General features: G+C 34.7%; 2 protein-coding genes across 7 annotated transcripts; both read left to right on the top strand.

Annotated features, from left to right (window-relative positions):
- Window positions 1-1,985: 1,985 nt before the first annotated feature.
- Window positions 1,986-12,995, top strand: LOC18032374 (protein BLISTER). Of its 5 annotated transcripts, XM_024191941.1 has the most exons (14): window positions 1,986-2,483; window positions 2,900-2,985; window positions 3,165-3,888; window positions 4,018-4,628; window positions 5,730-5,849; window positions 6,555-6,620; window positions 8,493-8,603; window positions 9,529-9,605; window positions 10,453-10,520; window positions 10,628-10,741; window positions 11,285-11,472; window positions 11,646-11,714; window positions 11,918-12,073; window positions 12,489-12,995. In XM_024191941.1, the coding sequence occupies exons 2-14, from the start codon at window positions 2,980-2,982 to the stop codon at window positions 12,567-12,569; spliced, it is 2,391 nt and encodes a 796-aa protein (XP_024047709.1). In that variant the 5' UTR covers window positions 1,986-2,483; window positions 2,900-2,979; the 3' UTR covers window positions 12,570-12,995. The 5 variants fall into 5 exon arrangements, with proteins under 5 accessions (XP_024047709.1, XP_006420427.1, XP_006420429.1 ...); XM_006420364.2 differs by lacking the exon at window positions 2,900-2,985 and having other exon boundaries at window positions 11,294-11,472; XM_006420366.2 differs by lacking the exon at window positions 2,900-2,985.
- Window positions 12,996-13,474: 479 nt separating this feature from the next.
- Window positions 13,475-20,812, top strand: LOC18033428 (7-hydroxymethyl chlorophyll a reductase, chloroplastic). 2 transcript variants are annotated; one of them, XM_006420363.2, is made up of 18 exons: window positions 13,475-13,675; window positions 13,784-13,962; window positions 14,260-14,371; window positions 14,461-14,545; window positions 14,664-14,705; window positions 14,848-14,926; window positions 15,091-15,142; window positions 15,240-15,302; window positions 15,715-15,812; window positions 16,457-16,492; window positions 16,574-16,635; window positions 16,842-16,869; window positions 19,393-19,472; window positions 19,680-19,749; window positions 19,839-19,896; window positions 20,238-20,302; window positions 20,390-20,484; window positions 20,573-20,812. In XM_006420363.2, exons 1-18 carry the CDS (start codon window positions 13,573-13,575, stop codon window positions 20,661-20,663), a joined length of 1,398 nt encoding a protein of 465 aa, XP_006420426.1. In that variant the 5' UTR covers window positions 13,475-13,572; the 3' UTR covers window positions 20,664-20,812. The 2 variants fall into 2 exon arrangements, with proteins under 2 accessions (XP_006420426.1, XP_024047952.1); XM_024192184.1 differs by lacking the exon at window positions 15,240-15,302.

The following is a 20,812-nucleotide window of genomic DNA, read 5'->3' as shown; positions in this document are numbered from 1 at the left end:
CCCTAAATGTGAAATAGTCTATCAGTGAGATGTGGCTAATCAAATATCATATTTTATTCATAATCGAATCCAAACAGATAATTACAAGAGCTGAACATTCATTATCAGCGCTTAAAATTATATTTATTCAAATTTTGAATTTCAATTCACATAATAATATTTTCTCTTAAAAGAAAGGGCCTATTTTTATCACATACAAGAGCATTCGAATCTCTATCTACATGGGCAAACGAGAAAATAATATACTATTAATGCCTTATTTCAAATTAAGGTGTTATACCTTTTAAGTTGCAACTACTATGAAAAAAAAAAGATGTAACTATAGAATAAAAGTTAATAGTATATAATGAACATGACTTTTAGTAAAGACATTATAGATTTTTCATCATAAAAGTAATTGATCAAACTAACTTAATTTTTAAACTATAACAGTTAATGTTTACCAAATATTTTATTATTATAGTTTTTAAGCTCAACTATCCAACGTCAACACCAAAAGGTAACATATAAAGTGGTTTCCAACCTTGAAGCTAAACCTCATATTCAGCGAATTGGTAAACTCAACTCCACTGAATTTGCTTGGTAAGAAAAGTGAACAGAGAAGTGAGAGAATCAATCAAAAACTCCTTTATCTGTTAATAAACTAGAATGGAGCAATCATCTAATTTATGGGCTTTCGGCCTCTTTTTAATATTTATAGGCCTCTTTTCCTAGACCAGATTTTCTTCTAAACTTTTTGAACCTCGGGCTGCCACCAAACCTCCCTCCACTGAGTGAGTCTCACCCGAGCTTGAAAGCTACGAGCATCACCGACATAACGCCATTGATTGTCTCACCTCACCCTATCGATTATGGATTTATCATTTTGTACTTTTGTGTGTGAAGTTGAAAATTTATGTGGTTACAAGTCAGTTTGGTCAATGGATTTTCATCTTTTATTAGATCTAGATTGTGAACCCCGTGGAGTTTGAAGTTTATTTGATTGAATTGTTGAAACTAAAAAAAAAAAAAAAAAAAAACGATATTGGCCTTTGGAATAAGCCTAACATTGAGTTTTTAAAATTCGCATTTTTCATTGGAGAATGTTTTTAATTGCAGCTTCAGAATGAAAAACGTTTTTGGAAATATTCCTGAAAAAATGATTCCCTCCGAATAGCTCGTCAAGCCTGTATTATGAGTAGTGAAGAATTTGAATTGAAGTTGATTGGTTTATTGGCTTCTCCAAATGAAACAAACATGTCGACTATGAAATTTTTAAATTAAAATGGAATATAGGTCTTAATAGTGGATAAATCATAAGCTACACCATATTAATAAGGAAGAGACAATATTTCTACTTTATTTTTGTTTTTTTTTAGTATGATTTATATAATGGTCAAGTTTTTATTTAATTTTATAAGTTTTTTTTTAATTTTTTATCCTTATTTTTGTTATTTTTTATTAGAACTTTTGAAGATTTAATAAGTTATTTTATTTTTATTACAAAATTAAATTTTAAGATTTTCAAAGTAGAAGTTTGAAATTTTTTTTTTACCTAAATCGTTTGCTTATTTGATAATATTATTTTATTTCTTTAACAATATAATTTTTAAAAATCTACCTGTTAAAATAATTGTATAATTTTTAATAAAAACCCTTATTAACAACTAAACAATTAATTTTTTTTAATAGAAACATTACTTGTAAAAAATTCTATTAATAAAAATTTTACTTAAATAAATTTTATTTAAAAAACTGTACTCAACGGCCTTAGTCCTGTTGCAAATATACTTTTACCTTGAATTTGAAATTTATCATCAATTATACATTTAAAATTTATCTATAAAAATATATATTAGAGTTGCAAAAAAATGTTAATTTTTGGATCACCAAACCGACACAGCTACGTGCTAACAAATTCCACGTGGTGATATTATTACACCAACATGTAATATTAAGTAATGACAAATTATCTCCATTCAAATTATTTAATTCCTAAAAAAAAGAGAGAGAGAGAGAGAGAGACGCAAACGAACTGAGTATGAGTTACCGTAAAAATTGAAAACGCAAAGAGGGAGAGAAAGTGAGAGAGAGAAGGAAGGAGATCTGACATAACATCAAAAATTAAATTTGTCTTTTTAAAAAAAATTAAATTTTTAAATTTTCAGAAGAACAAACTCTCTCTTCTTTCTCTCCTCCGATCTGATCGGGGCCTTCACTTTCTTGTCTTAGCTATTTTCCCCACACAGCCGTCTCCCTCTTTTATCGCTTTATTTTTTCATTTATTTTTTCCATTTCAAACACGATCCCAATTTCAATTGCAATTTCTAGGGTTCTGTCTGTCAATTTTTTGTTTTGTTTTTTTGAATTTGAATCTAAGTCGAGAGAATTGGCGATTGATCGTATGAGATTTGGAACGTTAAATTCTCTTGGATCGAATGGCGTCGGCTCAGGTGTTGCCCACCTCACGTAAGCAAGAGCATTTAGAAGCTGGCAAGCGCAAGGTACCTTTCTTTTTTCTTTCCATTTTGTATTTTGCAATGGCGATGAATGTTAAACGCTGCGTATTGATTAATTTGATTGGGGCTGTTTTGTTGTTGATTTTGCACAAAATGTATCATATTTTATTGTTGCCCCTAACGACCAAATTATCACAATTGGTTTTTTTTTTTGGGTTGCAATATGACTCTAGAATTGTTTCACTACTGGATTTAGGCTTATGGGTGAGTTAATTTACCCACGTTTTGTTTTGCATAGAGCGTGGATGTTAATAGAATTCAAGGTGCAAGTGCAAGTGCAAGGGCAGTTTGTTTAAATATGAATTAGTCGAGAATCAAATACCGTCAATGTTACACCTCTAGGATTATTCTTAACTTTCATCAAAGTCCGAGAAATTATAACAATTATTATTGTTCTGTAGATTACAGTAGGTACCAGTCCTCCCTTCAATGTCGTGCTTTGTGTTTTCTATGCGAGCTTTCTCCAGTCCTCTGGTCAAAGATGAAGGTGCTTAAAGTTTCATTGTCATTCTAAAGCAGCATGCGTGATTTTTTTTTTTTTTTGGGTTTAATACTCATGTCTATATGTTTTTGCATGATATCAAAGGTGTTTTCATTAGATGGATTAGAATTTTCAGTAGTTAACCTCTTTTAAAAGTTGACATGTTCTTTCCTTTCCTCTTGCAGCTAGAGGAGTTCCGGAAGAAAAAAGCAGCAGAGCGAGCTAAGAAGGCATCATCTGTTAGTCAACCTCAGGCTTCTGATTTTAGCCTACATGATCAACATCATTTAGAAGCTGATCGCGTACGAGTCACTGATTTAGATGGAGCTGGTACTTCTGACGGACCTGATAAAGCTGTTGTTAGCCTGCCACTTGTGATGCATAATGATGACAACAAAGCACTTAAATTAGCTCAGCAAAGTCAACAAGTATCTTTAAGTGATAAACGTATCAATTCTAATTGTTTTGAAAATGATTTAAATTCATCCTCTGCTTATCTAGCTCAGACATATTCAAACAATCAGGAAACTTCAGGGTCTGCTGGACCAGTAAATGTTAGTAATAGCCAAGAGACAAAAGATGTGAATAATGACTTTGTAATATATTCAAGTGGGCAAGGCAGACTTCGGGATGGGATTATGTCAAACCAATTTTTAAGTCTACTTCCTGAAGCAAGTCAAGATTATGATAGCAGCAATTCCAGTAAATCTGGTTTTCAAGGGATAGAGGAATCGCAGTCAAAAGGAAATGACAGTTTCCCAAAGGTCCCTACCCTTGTCAATTCTGGTCCTTCACATGATTTTGTCACTAAAATCTCACCCCAGAATTCTGTCAGCACTCTATTTCAAAGTAAGCCCAGTAATGCCATCGCACTTGGTAATGGCCATTCCTTCCATTCTTCTTCTGAAGGTAATATGTCATTGTGAATGTGATTTTGTTGTGTTTTAAATTTGTATATTTTTAATCATCTGAATTTTCCCTATTAATTTCGCTGGGGAAGCGGCTGACATCTGTTGTTTATCCTTGGCTTAATGGTAGGCACTGCACACCTAACCACAAGCACGGGGGGGTCTGCATCTGAAGTCGGGCTAAACACGCCGAGCACCACAAATTTCAGCGATCCTGTGAGTTTTAATACAGGGGAAGGAAAGCCAAGTAACTCTGCCAGTGGTTTGGCCAGTTTGCAAAGCACACCTTTTAAAAGATCCGAGTATTCAGGTTATAATTTTGATGCTGGAAATTCGTTCAATCATGTACCGGTGTCTTCTGCTACAAATAAATTCACACTTGGTAAATCTCATGCATCGTTCCTGGATTCTCTTAATGTGCCAAGAGCTTCTTCGGGGACTCTTTTTGAGCAAACTGAACCAGAAAGGGACTCATTTATGTCCAGTAGTTCATTAAACAGCATGGATGTCCTGGGGTCATCTCCTGCTCAGAATCCATCAATGGAGAAGGAAACCACAGGAGCTTTCTCAAAGACAACTACTTCTAATATACCTAGTGCATTTGATTATTTGGGGAATCCTACAGTTTCCACCAGTGATAGAGGTGATATTCGAAGGCTGGGTAGTAATGAAAGTAGCATAGAGAACCAGCATGGATTTTATTCAACCAAACATAATGAAGATTTTGCTGCTTTGGAGCAGGTAACCTATAACTCCTCATGTATGTAGCGCTTACCTGGTTTGTTGTTCTTTGTTCTCATATTATTTGATTTGGCATTTGAATATACTGTTGTTTTGCTTCTAAAATGATGCATTCCTAAGTTTCATTAATAATTTTTATTGCATGTAGGAGGTGGCATTAAGTTTGTTTTTGGCCATGGAATATTTATTTCATCCTTTTTCCATATTAGGCATATTTATAATTGATATCTGGTGCCCTTGGCCCTGAGGTGGTTATTTGGCAGGAAAGTAAACAGTAAAATAGTGCTCCTGAAGATTTTAAAACACGTGGACGGCAAACTTAGTAGCGGTTTTGGTTTGAAAAGTTAATGGTTGCTACATAATTTTTGTTGATGTATATTTAAATCCATGGTTTTTATATCTCTCGTGGTTTTTTAGGGAGCTGCAATTATTATGAAATTTAGTAGTGTTTCGTAAATAAGAAGTATAAATCGAACAACATTTTCCAGTATTTAAGGTCCTAAAGAAAGAATATATGGGCCTCTAGAATGGAAAATGGTGATCCAGATAAGATTTTTAATGTTCTTTCTTTAGATAATATTGGGTTACCTTCATTCTTCACATGGATTTATGGACAAGGAGAAAATATAATGGCTGAAAATTCAGTTATGATATAATGTGCAAGTGGGCTTCATTATATATACTTCTAACTAGTTATTATGCAACCTGTCTTTGTGTGGGAGAGATGGAGGGAGATGAAAATTGGGTGTCAATGGCCCTTGGATATGGGAGAAGTTTGAGGGTTTGCTAAAACGGTGTTGGATTAGGCAGACTAATCCCATGCTGGATTTTGAAGATGGGAAACACTTATGGTTGTTAAAAATTTTGGTTAAGGCTACTACGATAACGATTTTCTCTATATTTACCATTTTTTATGTGAAAAGAATCCTTACTGTGCCTGTAACTATTTTCTCTATATTTTCATTTTTTATGTGAAAAGTATCATTGCTGTGCCTATCAGCAGCTTCATAGCCTTGAATATGATTATTGCAGTGAATCTTTTACGTTTATTTATTTTTTTGAGTTAGTTGTCTTGGAAACATCAATATTGTTTGCTTGCAGCATATTGAAGATTTGACACAAGAAAAATTTGCATTGCAACGGTCACTCGAGGCTTCACGAGCTCTGTCAGAATCTTTAGCAGCTGAAAATTCATCACTGACAGATAGTTATAATCAACAGGTTGGCATGTGAATTATGATACTTACAGCTATGTTATTGACATTAAACTCATCGATATGTATTGAAGGTGGTGCCAAATACCACTGGTTGACTTCCATTTGCATTTTTGTATAGCTTCTTTGTTTGTCACTTATCCTTGCCATTTTCATGTCAAGATTCCCTGAAAATGATGCTGTACCAATGCAGGCTGAAAATTAGGGCTTGTGATAAGGCAATTATTTCACTTTCTTCCTCTTTGGTTGAAAAAGTGATTTATCCTTCCTATTAAGTGTTAAATTTCTTTAGCATATAGGACATTGCACGTACTGCTAGTTGCCTAAATGTCATGGATCATGATTGATTTTTCTGGTTCTAGCATAGCTCACGGATAAATAATGTTGTTTCTTATGCACATTTGGGTGTCATATTAGTTGGACACAGCTTGGAAAAGAAAAGACCTTCTCAAGACTGTGTTAAAACTTCTTAAATTTTGCTGGCTGTATAGTCAGTTAGGAAGTCTCTCTTAATGTCTAAAAGCATCCATTTGCTTAAGTTTAAAATGATCTCTTCCCTGCTTCTTAGCAGTTCAGTTTTTTATGCTTGGTCATTGCAGCTTATTTGATGAAATTTCTGTTGGGCCATTGATCAAATTGATGGTTCTACATCACTATTATGAATGAATTATTGTTATTCACTTATTTATCTGCTTCCACGTATGTTATCCAGAGAAGTGTTGTCAACCAACTAAAATCAGAGATGGAAAAGTTACAGGAGGAAATCAAGGTTCAACTGGTTAGTTCTTTACTCTTACCGCCTAGAGTCCTAGTTTTTTGTTTAATTCCCTGTCTAGAGTTATGCTGTATGCTCATGTATTTGTCTGCACGCTATGTTTTGCATAATTGTAATTGTCATTTTGGGTGTGTGCCAATCTGCAAATTGAGTGACATCTTAATGGTTTCTGTAGGAACTAGAGGGGTTCAAATCCATTTTTTGATGGTTTAGCTAAGCACATATTTATGCATCTGACTTGCATATCCTCTGACTGATCTTACAATAATGTGACTATTATAGGACTCCTCTATTAATACAGCGCCTATCAAATTTGATTGATGAACGTTTCCTAACTAAAGCTGGGTTACATATTACAAACATTTGCTCAGGCTGCCGGCTGGTGCTTTACCAAGTGGGAGAGTTGAAAGTTAGAGTTAGAAAAGGCTTCAATCCATAGACATGGATATGAGTGGCTTGTTTCAGCATATAACAGTATTTTAGGCATGCAATCTCAATAATTTAGAAACAAGGAGACAGCTTTATGTGTATATTTGCGCATGTGCATGCAAAACATCTGCTCAACTGTGTTCATATTATTTATTTACAGAAGTAGAAGAATAATTGAAAGAAAAATGTTGTGGGCTTGCAAATCATGGAAGTTTCATAAGAAAATCTCTGTGCCACCTCAATTTGTTGACCATGTTTTAGGCACACAATTACATTTCTGTATCTTTTCGAAACTGGTGGATACAACTGTTACATCCGTAAACATCCTTAAATTGCCAACATTGGATATTTAATGGGATAAGTATATTTCAAATCAACAAGGCCATTTGGTAAGCAAGGAACATTTTGATAGGCAGTATTTCTGGTTACATAAGAAATAATGATGAGTTTCCTTTGTTGGAAAGGCCATCATTTGACTTGATAAATGTTTCAGAAATTGATATGAAGTGCTTTGCATGTTTATCTGAAAATTTTCCAATCTCTTACCCCTGGTAGTACTGATGTAAGTGAAAAATGTACCTTAACTTGAAGAATCTGAATTGTTAATTTTATTGTTTATCTGAAAATAATTTTGTTTGTTTAAAAGGGTGTCATTTGACTTGATTAAAGTTTCAGAAATGGCGATCAAGTACTTTACATGTTTTTCTGAAAACTTTCCAATCTCTTACCCGTAGGAGTACTAATTGAAGTGAAATGTAAGAAAATTTTAGCGGTTGTAACTTTAAAAATTGCATCTTCGATCTGGATTGTTAATTTTATGGTCATTGTCATTGTTGCTTCCACACAATAGGTTTGAGATTATAACGGATAGGATTATGGTTATATTGATTATTCTGCCTAATTTTCTGGCTAATAACTAAATCAAATGCATATCATAGACTGTACATTTTCATTTACCATTTGATTTAGCCATCCTGAGGATGTTAACCATGATTTATTTTGATTTTCGGTGGGCATCAAGATTCAAGTGTATTTATAGACTGAAACTGCAGCATTCTAAGGAGTAAGAAAATTATAATTGGTAGAACAAGTTTGATGTGGTGGTGAAAGCGCTTGAGCATGGTTCAACTTTCATGATTTCCTCTGCGCAATTGTGTGGCTTTGAAACAATTAAAGTTTTGAGGAAATCATATTTGATATTTCTTGCTTGTGTACACTATTTTTGAAATATTGATATGATTTGGATATTTTTCAAAGTGGGATCACAATTGACAGTTTATTCTTTTTCCTTTGATAAGAACGGAAAAGCTATTGACAGTATTGGCTGTGTGATTTTCTTTTCTCCCTATGTGTTATTCTTAAGCTTTTTACGTACATTGTCTCCCCTCCCTGAACCTTCTTTTCCCCTGCAATTTTATTACAATTTTGAGTATTTGATGCTTGCAGGTGGAACTTGAGTCTTTCAGAAATGAATATGCTAATGTTCGGCTAGAATGTAATGCTGCTGACGAACGCGCCAAAATATTGGCTTCTGAAGTTATTGGTTTGGAAGAGAAGGTAAGAAGTCTTTGATATGTTGAATTTATTCCTTGATTTTCCCCCTTTTCCTGTACTGTCATTCCCATTAATGGAAGGATTGCTTCTGCAGAAAATGTCAGAGATTTATTGGCAACTCACTGTTTTGCAGATAATATGCTAGATCACAACTGTTTTTCTACTCGCTGAGGCATATTCTGTGTTTTGTATATAACAATATAAAGTTTGGAGCTTTGATTTCGCTTGATTGGTGATTGACTCCTGTTTGATGTATTTCAGCTTCATGCACATCTGCTTGATTCATTTAAATGTAACATTGATTAGTTTACATATTCTGATGAAATTTCTCCTTTCAGTGACCAGAATGTTACACGTAGATTTGAGAAAAGAATATGAAGTAGGTGTAATTATTTTCAGATCACTGATTGCTGAAAAGAATGCTGGTTCTCTTATATTCAACCCTTAACAGTATTTTCTCGCCATTTTTGGCTCATATTTCTTCATCTTATCCTTTAATTAGGATTTGCAGTGATCTCTTGGAACCAATTAGTTATGAGGCTCAGTCGACCTCCATTCAAGTCACTTGAAAATATTGAGCTAAAACTAATAATCTGATTGTGAAAATCCTATGGACCAAGCATCTCTACTTGTTGTTGTTTGAACTGTTCGCATTTTAGGCATTGGGTTGGGGAGGCAAAAAAAATAAAAAAGAACACAGGTGATAATACCAATTATGGATGTGATCTGTGCAGCAAATTAGTCCTGTATTCTTGTAGCTCTGTCACGGTGATGCTTGAAATTTAAATAATAATGACCGGCGACATCAAACTTTATAATAAAGTCAACCTTCAGATTGTTTCCCCTTACATATATGATATCGGCATTGCTTGGCCTCTGGGCATTAGCTACATGCTAATTTTTTTTTTTTTAACCATACCGTTTGCAGGCACTTAGACTGCGGTCTAACGAGCTGAAGCTGGAGAGGCAATTGGAGAACTCACAATCTGAAATTTCTTCTTATAAGTATGCTTTAGTTTTTTAAGGAATTTATGACATATGCCTTGAACATAAATGACTTATTACATGTTATTTTTCCATAAGCTGTGCCTTATGCCTGTATGCTGGCTTTTTATGCTAAATCTGAGCACAATTAGGCTTTTCAGTGTACTCTTGATTGTGATGGGTTCAAAGATTTTTTTTTTTGTTTTATTTGTGGACATCTACTCCACTTTTGTATCTCCTACCATTTTGCTGTTATACAACCTTTTTTTTGTTTGGGGGGGTTGGGGGGGGGGGGGGGGGGGGATAATTTATAAATAACTAAATACTGAAGTTGTAGTAAGGAGTATCGGATGAGTTAAAAAAAAAAACTACAATTGTAAATGATCTTGGTCATGTTAAGGGGTATCTTTGTTTGATATGAGTCTGAAGATTCATCTTCCTGGTGGGAGTATCCCTGTTATGTAGGTGGCAGTCTATTGTCTTGGTGAGTCATCCAAGGACGGCCTATCCCTCAGTTTGTCTGGGCTTTTTTTGATAGGAAACAGAGAAACTTTATCTAAGTAATGTTGATTTATAGTCATCATTTTTTTTACATTAAGTGCTGGTGGTTATCGGAATAAAAGCACTGCTGTCAAGAATAACTAGGTTTTTCTTGAGTAATCATTGTATGTATGTCACAGAAAAAGTATAGTATTGGAGTCTTTCATATAGCTTTCCTTGTGGTGGTATTTCGTATTTTACTTTTATCTTTAATTAAGAATAAATGCAAAGTCATCCTGGTAGTTTCGAGATGTTTTAGAATCCTATTTCCTGATATTTTAGACCAAACCATCTTATAACTATAGGACTTTTGTTCTCATTCTTGCAGAAAGAAAATATCTAGTCTAGAGAAGGAGCGCCAGGATTTTCAGTCAACTATTGAGGCTCTTCAAGAAGGTAAGCGTGCTAAAATTGTGAAACAATAGAAATTTTACATTAGTTTCTACACTGAATCATTCAATTGCAATATTTTGCCCTCGTTCATTCTCATTTGTATCATGCAGAAAAGAAGATGATGCAGTCTAAGCTTCGAAAAGCTTCTGGGAGTGGGAAGTCTATTGACTTTGGCAAGACTGCTGCCAGTACTGTAAATGCATCAACCTCTACAGAAGATCTAGGTAATTATTGCGCTTTCTTTTTTCCTTTGGTAATATGTATAAATAGCCTTATTAGATTACTGTTTCTATAGAACGCATGCATGGCATGCTGTAATGTGCATTCATTTGAATTCAAATTTAAATATGATAGCTGATTGTCTTCTAACATGTATTTTCGCCTAAGAAAATGCTGTAGATTTATTGTAGATTAATGAAATTTAGGTTCAGTACCAATAAAGTTTAAACAACTTGAAGTGTGGTCTCAAAGAATTGAATTAGTGTGAAAAAAATATTATTGAAGCTATAATTCAGCAATTGATCAATATAGGTTTCCCCTGAGTTTTTCTTTTTCTCTGCTCTGGTTTGGTGTTTATGTTTGTTGAGATGCGGTTGTCCTTGATGTTGTTTATGAATTAGTAGGTTCACTGCATTTGCCTCCTTCATTTTTGAAGATTGAAGTGTAAAAGTAAGCAAATGTATAAACGAGTACTCGGGATTCCTTATTTATAACCTTTTTTTCCCTTTGCTTACCGGTTATTAAATTTGTTAGCCTCACTTGTACAGCAATTACAGATACTACACTGGACAACTCCAACCAAGACACACATGATGACGCTTCCCTTCCTCGAATTGATGCTTCTGGTTCCACTTTGCTGCCTGAAAGTGGGCGGTTAGCTCTTGAAGGTTTAGCTGTTAATATTCCTCACGATCAGATGAGAATGATTCATAATATCAACGCACTAATTTCTGAGGTAATAAATATTCCAATGAGTATAAAACTTGATTTCATGTTAGGCTTGACTTTTATGATCCATACCTCTATTGGTTTGGTCACTTTCTGATTAAATGTCGTAAGCTATAGAAGTTGAAGTAGTATACATTTCAAAATCACGAACGTCTTTTTTTTTTCCCCCGATGGTTGCAGTTGGCATTGGAGAAAGAAGAGTTAGTGCAAGCATTATCATCCGAATTAGCTCAAAGTTCCAAGTTAAAGGTATGAACCTGAATATATTATTTTTTCCCTATTTTGAAATTTGCAAGTACATTTGATTTAATGTCTAAATTATCATCCAAGACTTGATGATCATTATTTTTTCACTGTCAATTATCCAGAAAATTCAATTCTTTTGAAATAGTGGTTGTGTTCTGTATTCTGCTTGTTCCAGTTCTTTTATGATCTGTTTTCTGTTATTGAAGGATTTGAACAATGAGTTGTCACGAAAACTAGAACATCAAACTCAAAGATTAGAGCTGCTGACTGCTCAAAATATGGCCAATGAGAATATTTCATTCAGGCAACCAGATTCTGCCTCCACACATGACCATACTGCTTATGCCGATGAGGGTGATGAGGTACCATCTCTCTCTCATGTACACAGATATACACAATTGGAAATTTGAGTTCTCATTTATCGACTATAGCTGTTATAATGCTAGTAATTTTAGAATTTATCATGTTCTACTGCAGCATAGAGTAACATTTTGTCCTGCTGTCTTTAAATGTCTTTGGATCCATATGGAACAAACTCTGCTTCATCTGCATGCTATCTGTTGCATCTGTTATTTATTTTCATAAAACTTCTGGTGTGCACACCAAAAAAAAAAAAAAATGAAAATAATATTTATTTGTTTCTTTATTTTCATAAGACTTCTGGTGTGCACGCCCAAAAAAATAAAAATAAAAAAATGACATGAAAAAATCATTTTGCTTATTACGGCTTCTGCATTCTCGGATGTTGCTATTAAACATGTCTATGACCATTATTAGGTAGTAGAAAGGGTCTTGGGATGGATTATGAAGTTATTTCCTGGAGGGCCGTCAAGACGAAGAACCAGCAAGCTTCTTTGATACGTGTCGGGATGTCTTTTCAACTCCGCCCTGTCCTTCCCATGTTTTTGTGATACAGTGGAGGCTGTAATTTGTAAATTTTTGAGTCGATTATAGAATTCATTCTTTTTCTAAAATAGAAGAAAGATGAGCTTGTTTTGAGAGGGCTACTTCCCATTGACTGGGAAATCCAATTGTCATTTCTTTGACAGGAGACAATAAGAGGTCAGTCAGTCCCCTGTTGCTGTTAATGTTGCATATTTGGTTATTAAAATTTTGATGGGACATTTGTTACATGTGAGAAAGTAAAATTAGATGCTGGTATAGTACCTGAGTTTGTAGTTGGCTTACGTTATCGTCACAGCTTACTGCCTTTATTTTGTTGTATTTTGTGGACAAATACATTAGGGCATCAGCCCAAGAGATTAAAGGAATGAGTTTTGGCCATCTTCTGCTTGTAGCTTTTGTTCGAATTTCAAAATCTATTACTTAATCATGATAGCAATCATCAATTTTGTCAATTGGGCTACTAAAGGAACACAATATTTTCTTCCTTTTGGTCAAATATTTTTTAAGACTAAAAATACGCTGAATGCTTTGCCACTCAGTACTTATTTAGACGATCTGGGGGCTTCACATAGTGGTTTTTGGGTAGTTTTTTAAGTTGGTTTCTGAGTACGAATTTCGGGAAAATAGGAGGCTTATTAAAAACTTGCCCCTCCGTTTTTAGTAAACAAATTACATGCATAGAAACAACTTCATAGTTTTAAGTGTCTCAATGTGGACTCCAACAGTTGATGGTATTCGAGCACATTAGGCCAGGGAAGGCCCAGTAAGCTTTTTTACTGGAATTGCTGCCACGTGGAACTTGGTGGTTAGTTAACTGATTTTCATGCACGAAAAAATGGAAAGCAATTTATCTTCAAATGGGTAATAAAAATATGTGGTCCGAAACAAAGGCTCTCAACTCGGACCTTAGCAGCAAGTAGCTTTCTTTCGCTCTGCGTAATCAAGAATCAAGAAGATGACATGTTTCATTGCAAATGCCAAATTCTCTTCGCTTCCTCTATCAATCTCCACTATTTGTTCTTCTTCTTCTTCTTCCTCCTCTTCATCTCCTTCTAAAGGTACACTTCATCAGCTCTCTTGTCTAAGTAATCAATGCAGGGAATAAGAAAACGTTTCTTTAAAAATTTAATTTTGATTACATTAATTGCTCGTGATGGAGCAAGCAGATGGAAGCAAGTCAGTGAAGCTGAGAGACGACTGGAGAAAACGGTCGAAACCCATTCCATCCGGGGGCACCTATCCCGCTAAAGACCATTGCAGTCGATGCGGTCTCTGTGATACTTACTACATCGCCCATGTAAAGGATGCCTGTGCTTTCCTTGGTGATGGAATGTCCAGAATTGAAGTGAGTTTGCTTCAATGAATTGCTTTTTTACTGCGTCAGAATATTCAATTAATGTTGCTAGACAGTCAAATGTTACATATCTCAATATCATAATCATGGATGCTGGAGCAATGAATCTGAAAGAATGTTGTCATGGATGCTGGAGCAATGAATCTGAAAGAATGCACTACTTTGTGAATTGGTCACAACATTTTACATGTGACCTTTAGTTGCGAGTTAAACTATACATATATGCCTTTTTTACATCTTGGCATAAGTTTTAGATTTAATGGTTTGCTAATCCATTTTCTCATTTAGGGCTTGGAAACTGTGGTTCATGGTAGAGGGAGGAGAAAAGATTCCTTGGATGATACTTACTTGGGGGTCCATGAGGAGCTGTTATATGCTCGGAAAACTAAACCAGTAGAGGGTGTGTCTTTCTTGTTCTTATCAATTAATTCAAAATGAAGTCTTATCATATGGAGTTTGACTTATGTTCTTAACTTTCTTCAATTGAAGGAGCTCAATGGACAGGGATAGTGACAACTATTGCTATTGAGATGCTGAAAACAGGCATGGTTGAGGCAGTCGTTTGTGTACAGAGGTAGAGGCTCAAATTGTAATCATGGATGTATCGTAAATACTGATTATTGAATTTTAAAGATAAATTGGAAATGTCTAATTTTGAGAAGTCTTGTGATCCTTTCATATTACTATAACAGCTATCCAGATGATAGGCTTAGCCCAAGGCCGGTTTTAGCAAGGTTTGCAACTGAATCCTTTAGTTTGATCTATATTCTCCTTTCAATATTTTGATTGGGGACTTTAAATGTTTCTACTTTTGTTTCTGCTGATAATTATTTATTAAAATTTTATTCTCCTTTCTTTTTCTTCCGTTTCCAATAGGACACCAGAGGAAGTTCTGGCTGCTAAAGGAGTTAAGCCAACATTATCACCTAATCTGAATACCCTCGCCTTAGTTGAGGTCTGTTTAACAAAACTCATCACTATATCCTTCCATGCTTTATGATACTCGGATTGATGCATCTTTACGGAATGACCCGACAAGCTTCGACTGGGTGATTGTGTTTATTTGCATTTTACTTATTTAAGTTTTTGAAGACAGAAGTAATTTGTTCCATGAAACAGGCAGCAGGTGTAAAGCGTCTTCTTTTCTGTGGTGTGGGTTGCCAAGTGCAAGGTATGATTATTTTCTGTCTCTGGAAATTTTTATCTTGAAGTTTTTTCTTTGTTGTGACTTGCACTACTGTAATGCAGAGTGATTTCTTAAACTGCAGCGTTGAGATCAGTGGAGCACCATTTGAATTTGGAGAAGCTTTATGTATTAGGCACCAATTGTGGTAAATAAATGACTCTATCCAGTTCGTAAAGCCTTCAATATGTTTTGTTTTACATTACTTTAGGTAGTAAATTGAACCCTCTCCATTATTCCTAAGTTATTATACGGGTAAAATTAATTTGATTAAATGTACTACGTGAAGTGTGCCTCAGTATTCTCTTTTATTTATAATAGAAGAGTTGATCTTTTCCATTTAGCCCTAGAAATTGCCTGTAAAATTTGGGTACTGAAGCTGGATTTGAATTTGGAGAAGCTTACCATAAGGTTCTGAAACTCTATCTTAGTGGCTCTTGTATGTTGAAGACAGAAGCAATTGAAATTTCTCTTAAACTTTTTGAAGAAAAAGTTGACTTAAGCTTTAATGCACACACTGATTCATGATTGTAATTGTTAATAAAAAATTCCTGCAACAGTGGACAATGGGACTCGTGAAGGACTTGATAAGTTTCTAAAGGCTGCAAGTAGTGAACCAGAAACTGTTCTTCATTACGAGTTTATGCAAGATTACAAGGTTCGTGCTGAATGCTCCTCCCTCTTTCATTCCCTGCCTGAATTAAACATATTTATCACATATAGATAATTTGATGGTGGATTAATATATGTAGTCTGAAAATTCATTTGTTAGCTTACATCACAGTTATTTCACAGATTAGGAAGCGTCAAGATGTGTGAACTCCAAATTATTTGTACTTCAAAGTTTGCCCTTCTTTCATTTCTCAGACTCTCTGAAGCAATCCTGAAAGCTTTACTTTCAAAGGCTTTCAAAAAATCTTTTCTTGCCATGAATAATTGGCTGTTGATGGTTTGATAACCAAGGAATGCAGCTTTAGGCTCGTAATCTTCTTTAGATAGATTTCTGTGAATACCAATCTGACAACAGAAGTGTTGCAAGGCAACATTCCACTTAAAGAATGTAGTACAAACTTTATTAGATAATAGTTTGCATTTCAGTACAATAGCTGCATACATATTCTAAAAATTATGCCTTGTGGCTTATTCATCAAGATGGCTCTATTATTATAACTTGTGCTTTTGACTCATGTATATAATGACGAACTCATTGTTATATGCTGACATTGCTTCTCTTGAGTATCATATTTTGTTAAATTGTCTTATATTTTATCTAATAGTTGATATATTATTATACTCTGATAGGTCCACTTGAAGCACCTGGATGGCCACATTGAAGAGGTTAGCATTATTTTGCAATTTCAATTGGTTTTGAGCTCATAATTATCCTACTTCATCCTTTTTAAATCTGAACTAAAACAGGTTCCTTATTTCTGTCTACCAGCAAACGACTTAGTTGATGTTATTGCTCCCTCTTGCTATAGGTGATTTCCTATTTCTGCTGTGTTTGATTAAGTTTCAAATTGTAAAATCGGTTTTCTGGGCTAAAGTAAAATTTGTTTACACTGGAAAATGGTAGATTCAATTAATTTTTTTTTTCAGATATTTATTTATTTATTTGCTTATTATGCTTGTTATACTACTGTTGAAAATTGTTTTAATTAATCAAAGTTTTGTTGCTATTCAACAGTTGTTTTGACTACACAAATGCTTTAGCGGTGAGTTATATATACCTCTTGAATTAGCATGTCATTTAATTCTTGCTGAACTTGTTTATCATAATCTAGTTGCTACAGTAGGAACTCTCTGAAATTTGAGGATAAGAATTAAGAACTCCAGATTAAAATAATCTCTTATACCATGTTGGAAAACAGTTGGTCTCAAAAGCTTAAGCTGATAAATATAAATGACATGAGAATTTATGTGGTTCAGTACTTGCCATATCTCAAGATTTCAGTAATATTGGAACTATTACAATGAAACTTCTCTTTGTATGAGTGCTTGTGTTCTCCTAGTAGAAATACTCTATTTGTAGTGCTCCACAAATAACATGGAATTTGAATCAAAATTATCATTTTTAGTTAAACTCGGATTACACACTTATGGTTCCTCTAGCCCGCTTGCTAGGATGGTACTTTGTAGACACCAACCTAGTAACTTGTAATCAAGTTACATCTGCTTTCTTAACTCTATGTTAGCAGACCACATTTTATTTGACTAAAGACTCCTATTTTGTAGACTTGGACTTTTATATGCAGTCCATGGTTTCTTGGTCGTTGTCTACGGCCAATTGTCTCCTAGTGTCGTGGTCTCGTCGTCTATGGTCTCTGGTCTCATGACTCGTGGCTTCTGCCTAGCTAGTATTATGGTTCATGATCTCCTAGTCTTATAATCCATGGACTCTGGTTGCTTGGCCCATGGTCTCTAGTCTCATGTCCATGGTCTTTCGTCTTACGGCCCATGGTCCATGGTCGTTGATCTCATGGTCTCCTGGTCTCGTGCATTGGGCCAAGAGAATTGTGCTCCTTTAGAAATTTGTAGAAAATATACTAGGCTCTTGTTATATTATCAAAATTAATTTTTCATTTGAAACATCCTTTTTCTCACCCTTTCACTTGAATGACTACCAATGACCACCTTTTGTTAATACTTTAAATATAGATTATCTTTTGTTAACTTGGAAAGACTTCTTTGCCTGTAAAACAGATAAATTAAAATAGGAGCAAGTATGAGAGACTTATTTAGTAAACGCTTGTCTATAAGAGAAGAGTTTTAAAAACTGAATAACTATTTGAAGAGTGAATGCAACTATTATAATTAGATGCGCTTGTTATGTCAAGCAGTCTATCTTTTATTTACAAATTTATGACAATTGTATGATCTTACTACATATAAAGAATGGACTGCATGGCAGAGCATACGTATCCAACTGTGACAATTGTATTCACTTCTCAAATAAAATATTCAGTTCTCAAAACACTTTTCTCATAGATAGTTCGGGATAGTGTTTAATAAGTCTCCATCTCTTATTTTAATTTATTTGTTTAGGGGCCAAAGAAGTCTTGTCAAGTTAATTAAAGTATAATCATGCATGTACCACGAAACTAGGAGACCATGGAACTTGAGATCATTGGATTAAGAGACCAAAGACTATGGACCATGAGATAAGGAAACCATAAATCACAAGACCAAGAGACCATGGACCGAATATCAAAGTCCAAGTCCACAAAAGAGAGGCCCATGGTCAAACAAAACGTGCTCCACTAATAATAGAATTAAGAGAGTAGTTGCCGTCTAATTACAAGTTATCAGACTAGTGTTTACAATGAACCTTCTTAGCGAGGAGCCATCTTGGGAGGTGGGATGAGAAATCTAAAAGTGAGTTTTGATTCAAATTTCATGTTATGTGCAAAGTACTATAAATAGGGTGTCTCTGCTATGATAACAAAGAGTAGTTTTATTGTATTAATTCCTGTAACAGCAAAATTGCTCTATATTTTACCTACATTAACTGCATAAATTCTCATGTCGTTTGAGTTTGTATCGTCCCACATACTTTAATTTCTAGTTGACCAGATTTCTGCCTCAACATAATAAATGGCCCAACCACAGAATTTAAAGTCTTCAACTTCTATTTACTTGTTAACTTCCTTCCAATGGTAAGGCATTGTAAATACTTCATTATTGAACAATCGACCGCAGAGCCAGCTTACTTTGTCTTATTCATAGTTTTATTCTTTTAATTATAAACTCTTACAGAAATTCTTTGAGTAATTTCTTACGGCACTTAATTCTTTGTTAAGGTTCAGGGAGGGAGAACGGTAAATGAGTCTTAGTTATCTCTTTTAAAAATTGCCAAAAATTCTACGGAATATTGAGTCGAGTATACGTTAAAGTCCCTTATGCACGTATGGTAGTTCAAAGCCAGAAGTAGATTCAAAGAGGATAGGAAGATAATAGAAATTTAGACCTTTCAATATCAAATGTGTCCATGCGATTACAAAAAGCAATTTCTATAGACCTCAGCTGATGTCAAAGGAAATACTGAGAATTCACAAGCTCATCTACTTATTGAATGACAAGATTGAATTACATGGTTATTGGTTCAATACTTAAAAATTTCTGAGTAACATGCACGCACCATCTGTAGCATATCTTTCCTAATATTCTCCGGCATGTTAATGCTTGGCATTGTCTATGCCTGTTGAGGTCATGCTTCTTACATTTCTGGTCAACCTTAGGATCTGGTGGTCGGATACATGGGTGTGCCAAAGTATACTGGAATCAGCATGACACAGCATCCCCAGTATATTACTGTAAGGTATTGCCATTGCTGAGATTACAATTAAGCTGTCAGTATTTCGGAGTCCAGCTATTCTTTCTATACCTCTCCTGTTTTTGTTCAATCGTCTTTCTGAGCAAATGCTTTCTTTTATTCAATCTTTGTTCTAATAGCATTAGTCTTTCAGTTAGAATTAATACCATGCTGTTGTTTTTCTTCTTTTCCACCACTTCCATCAAATTCCAGGAATGAACGCGGAAAGGAAATGCTCAGTTTGGTCAAAAACCTTTTGGAGATCACTCCAACAATCAGCAGTGTAAGCTCTAATCTCTCATCTCCCTGGGGATGTTTCCTAAATGATAGGAATAGGAAATATTTCTTTGCATGACATTCATTTTCTTTCAGGGTGACAGACGTCCATTTGTTATGGAGACTGTTAAGGCAGACGATAATGCTAAGATGGGTATGTATGGTGTCTCTATAGTTTTTTGTTTAAAATCTTTTGCTTCTCAGTCTTGAACTTTGGACCTGCATTTTTAATCTCTTTCAACTGAACAATCAGCTGATTTTACTGGTGTAAAACAATAACCTGAAGCATCTTTAACATACTAAGCTAGAAATCATTGTAGCGAAAGAGAAAAAGGCTGGCTTGAAAATTTTGTTTCAGCTAGTAACTTATTTCTACATCCCAAGCATAACAAACATTGGTTGCCAATTATTAGTACAAACTTCATATTCAGATCTCTTTTCAGTTTCTGTGCTTAAATGATGAAGCAAATCTTCTTCACTCCTTTTTCCCTGTAGGGAGAGGTCCTTCTCAACCTGCTCCAAAGTTTGTTGGGAATTTGATAGCTTTTTTCATAAACTTGGTAAAGATTCGTCTTCTCTTTATCTGTTTTGCAGTTGAAGCAAACGAATCCTTTAAAGCTAACTCGACCTGTTTCTTTTTTATTCAGGTTGGCCCCAAGGGTTTGGAATTTGCCCGTTATTCACTTGATTACCATACCATCCGGAACTATTTGCATGTAAACCGTGCTTGGGGAAAAAAAAGGTGCATTCTAATGAATACCAATTCTTTCTTATAGGAATATCCCTGCATGCTGCTCTGTTATTAACGTTTGAAATGGCACGACGTGCAGAGCTGACAAGCACATGCCTTCATACGCAAAGAAAATTGTGGAGATGTACAATCAGAATGGTCAAATAGATCAGATGCTTTCCAGCAAGTAACCATACTAACCGAAGAAAATCGAAGGTAATAGCTAACAGTTGATTGTACGTGAAATTTCCAACTAATATGCACAGGAGTATGTGATTGTAAAGCCACAACATGGTAGTATTGGTTATAACTTTGTGAGTTCTTATTATTATTTTTTTCC

This window comes from Citrus clementina, unplaced genomic scaffold (genome assembly GCF_000493195.1).
Source record: "Citrus clementina cultivar Clemenules unplaced genomic scaffold, Citrus_clementina_v1.0 scaffold_9, whole genome shotgun sequence".
Taxonomy (NCBI): Eukaryota; Viridiplantae; Streptophyta; class Magnoliopsida; order Sapindales; family Rutaceae; genus Citrus; species Citrus x clementina.
Note: the sequence above shows the minus strand (reverse complement) of the source record. Positions and strands in the feature narration are given on the sequence as shown.

Coding starts and splice junctions, on each gene's coding strand:
- LOC18033428 (XM_006420363.2), top strand. CDS start 13,573: ATGACATGTTTCATTGCAAATGCCAAATTCTCTTCGCTTCCTCTATCA. Junction 14,546..14,663: donor GCAGTCGTTTGTGTACAGAG/GTAGAGGCTCAA, acceptor TTACTATAACAG/CTATCCAGATGATAGGCTTA. Junction 15,143..15,239: donor TGTGGGTTGCCAAGTGCAAG/GTATGATTATTT, acceptor CTTAAACTGCAG/CGTTGAGATCAGTGGAGCAC.
- LOC18032374 (XM_006420366.2), top strand. CDS start 2,418: ATGGCGTCGGCTCAGGTGTTGCCCACCTCACGTAAGCAAGAGCATTTA. Junction 4,629..5,729: donor ATTTTGCTGCTTTGGAGCAG/GTAACCTATAAC, acceptor GTTTGCTTGCAG/CATATTGAAGATTTGACACA. Junction 10,742..11,284: donor AACCTCTACAGAAGATCTAG/GTAATTATTGCG, acceptor TCACTTGTACAG/CAATTACAGATACTACACTG.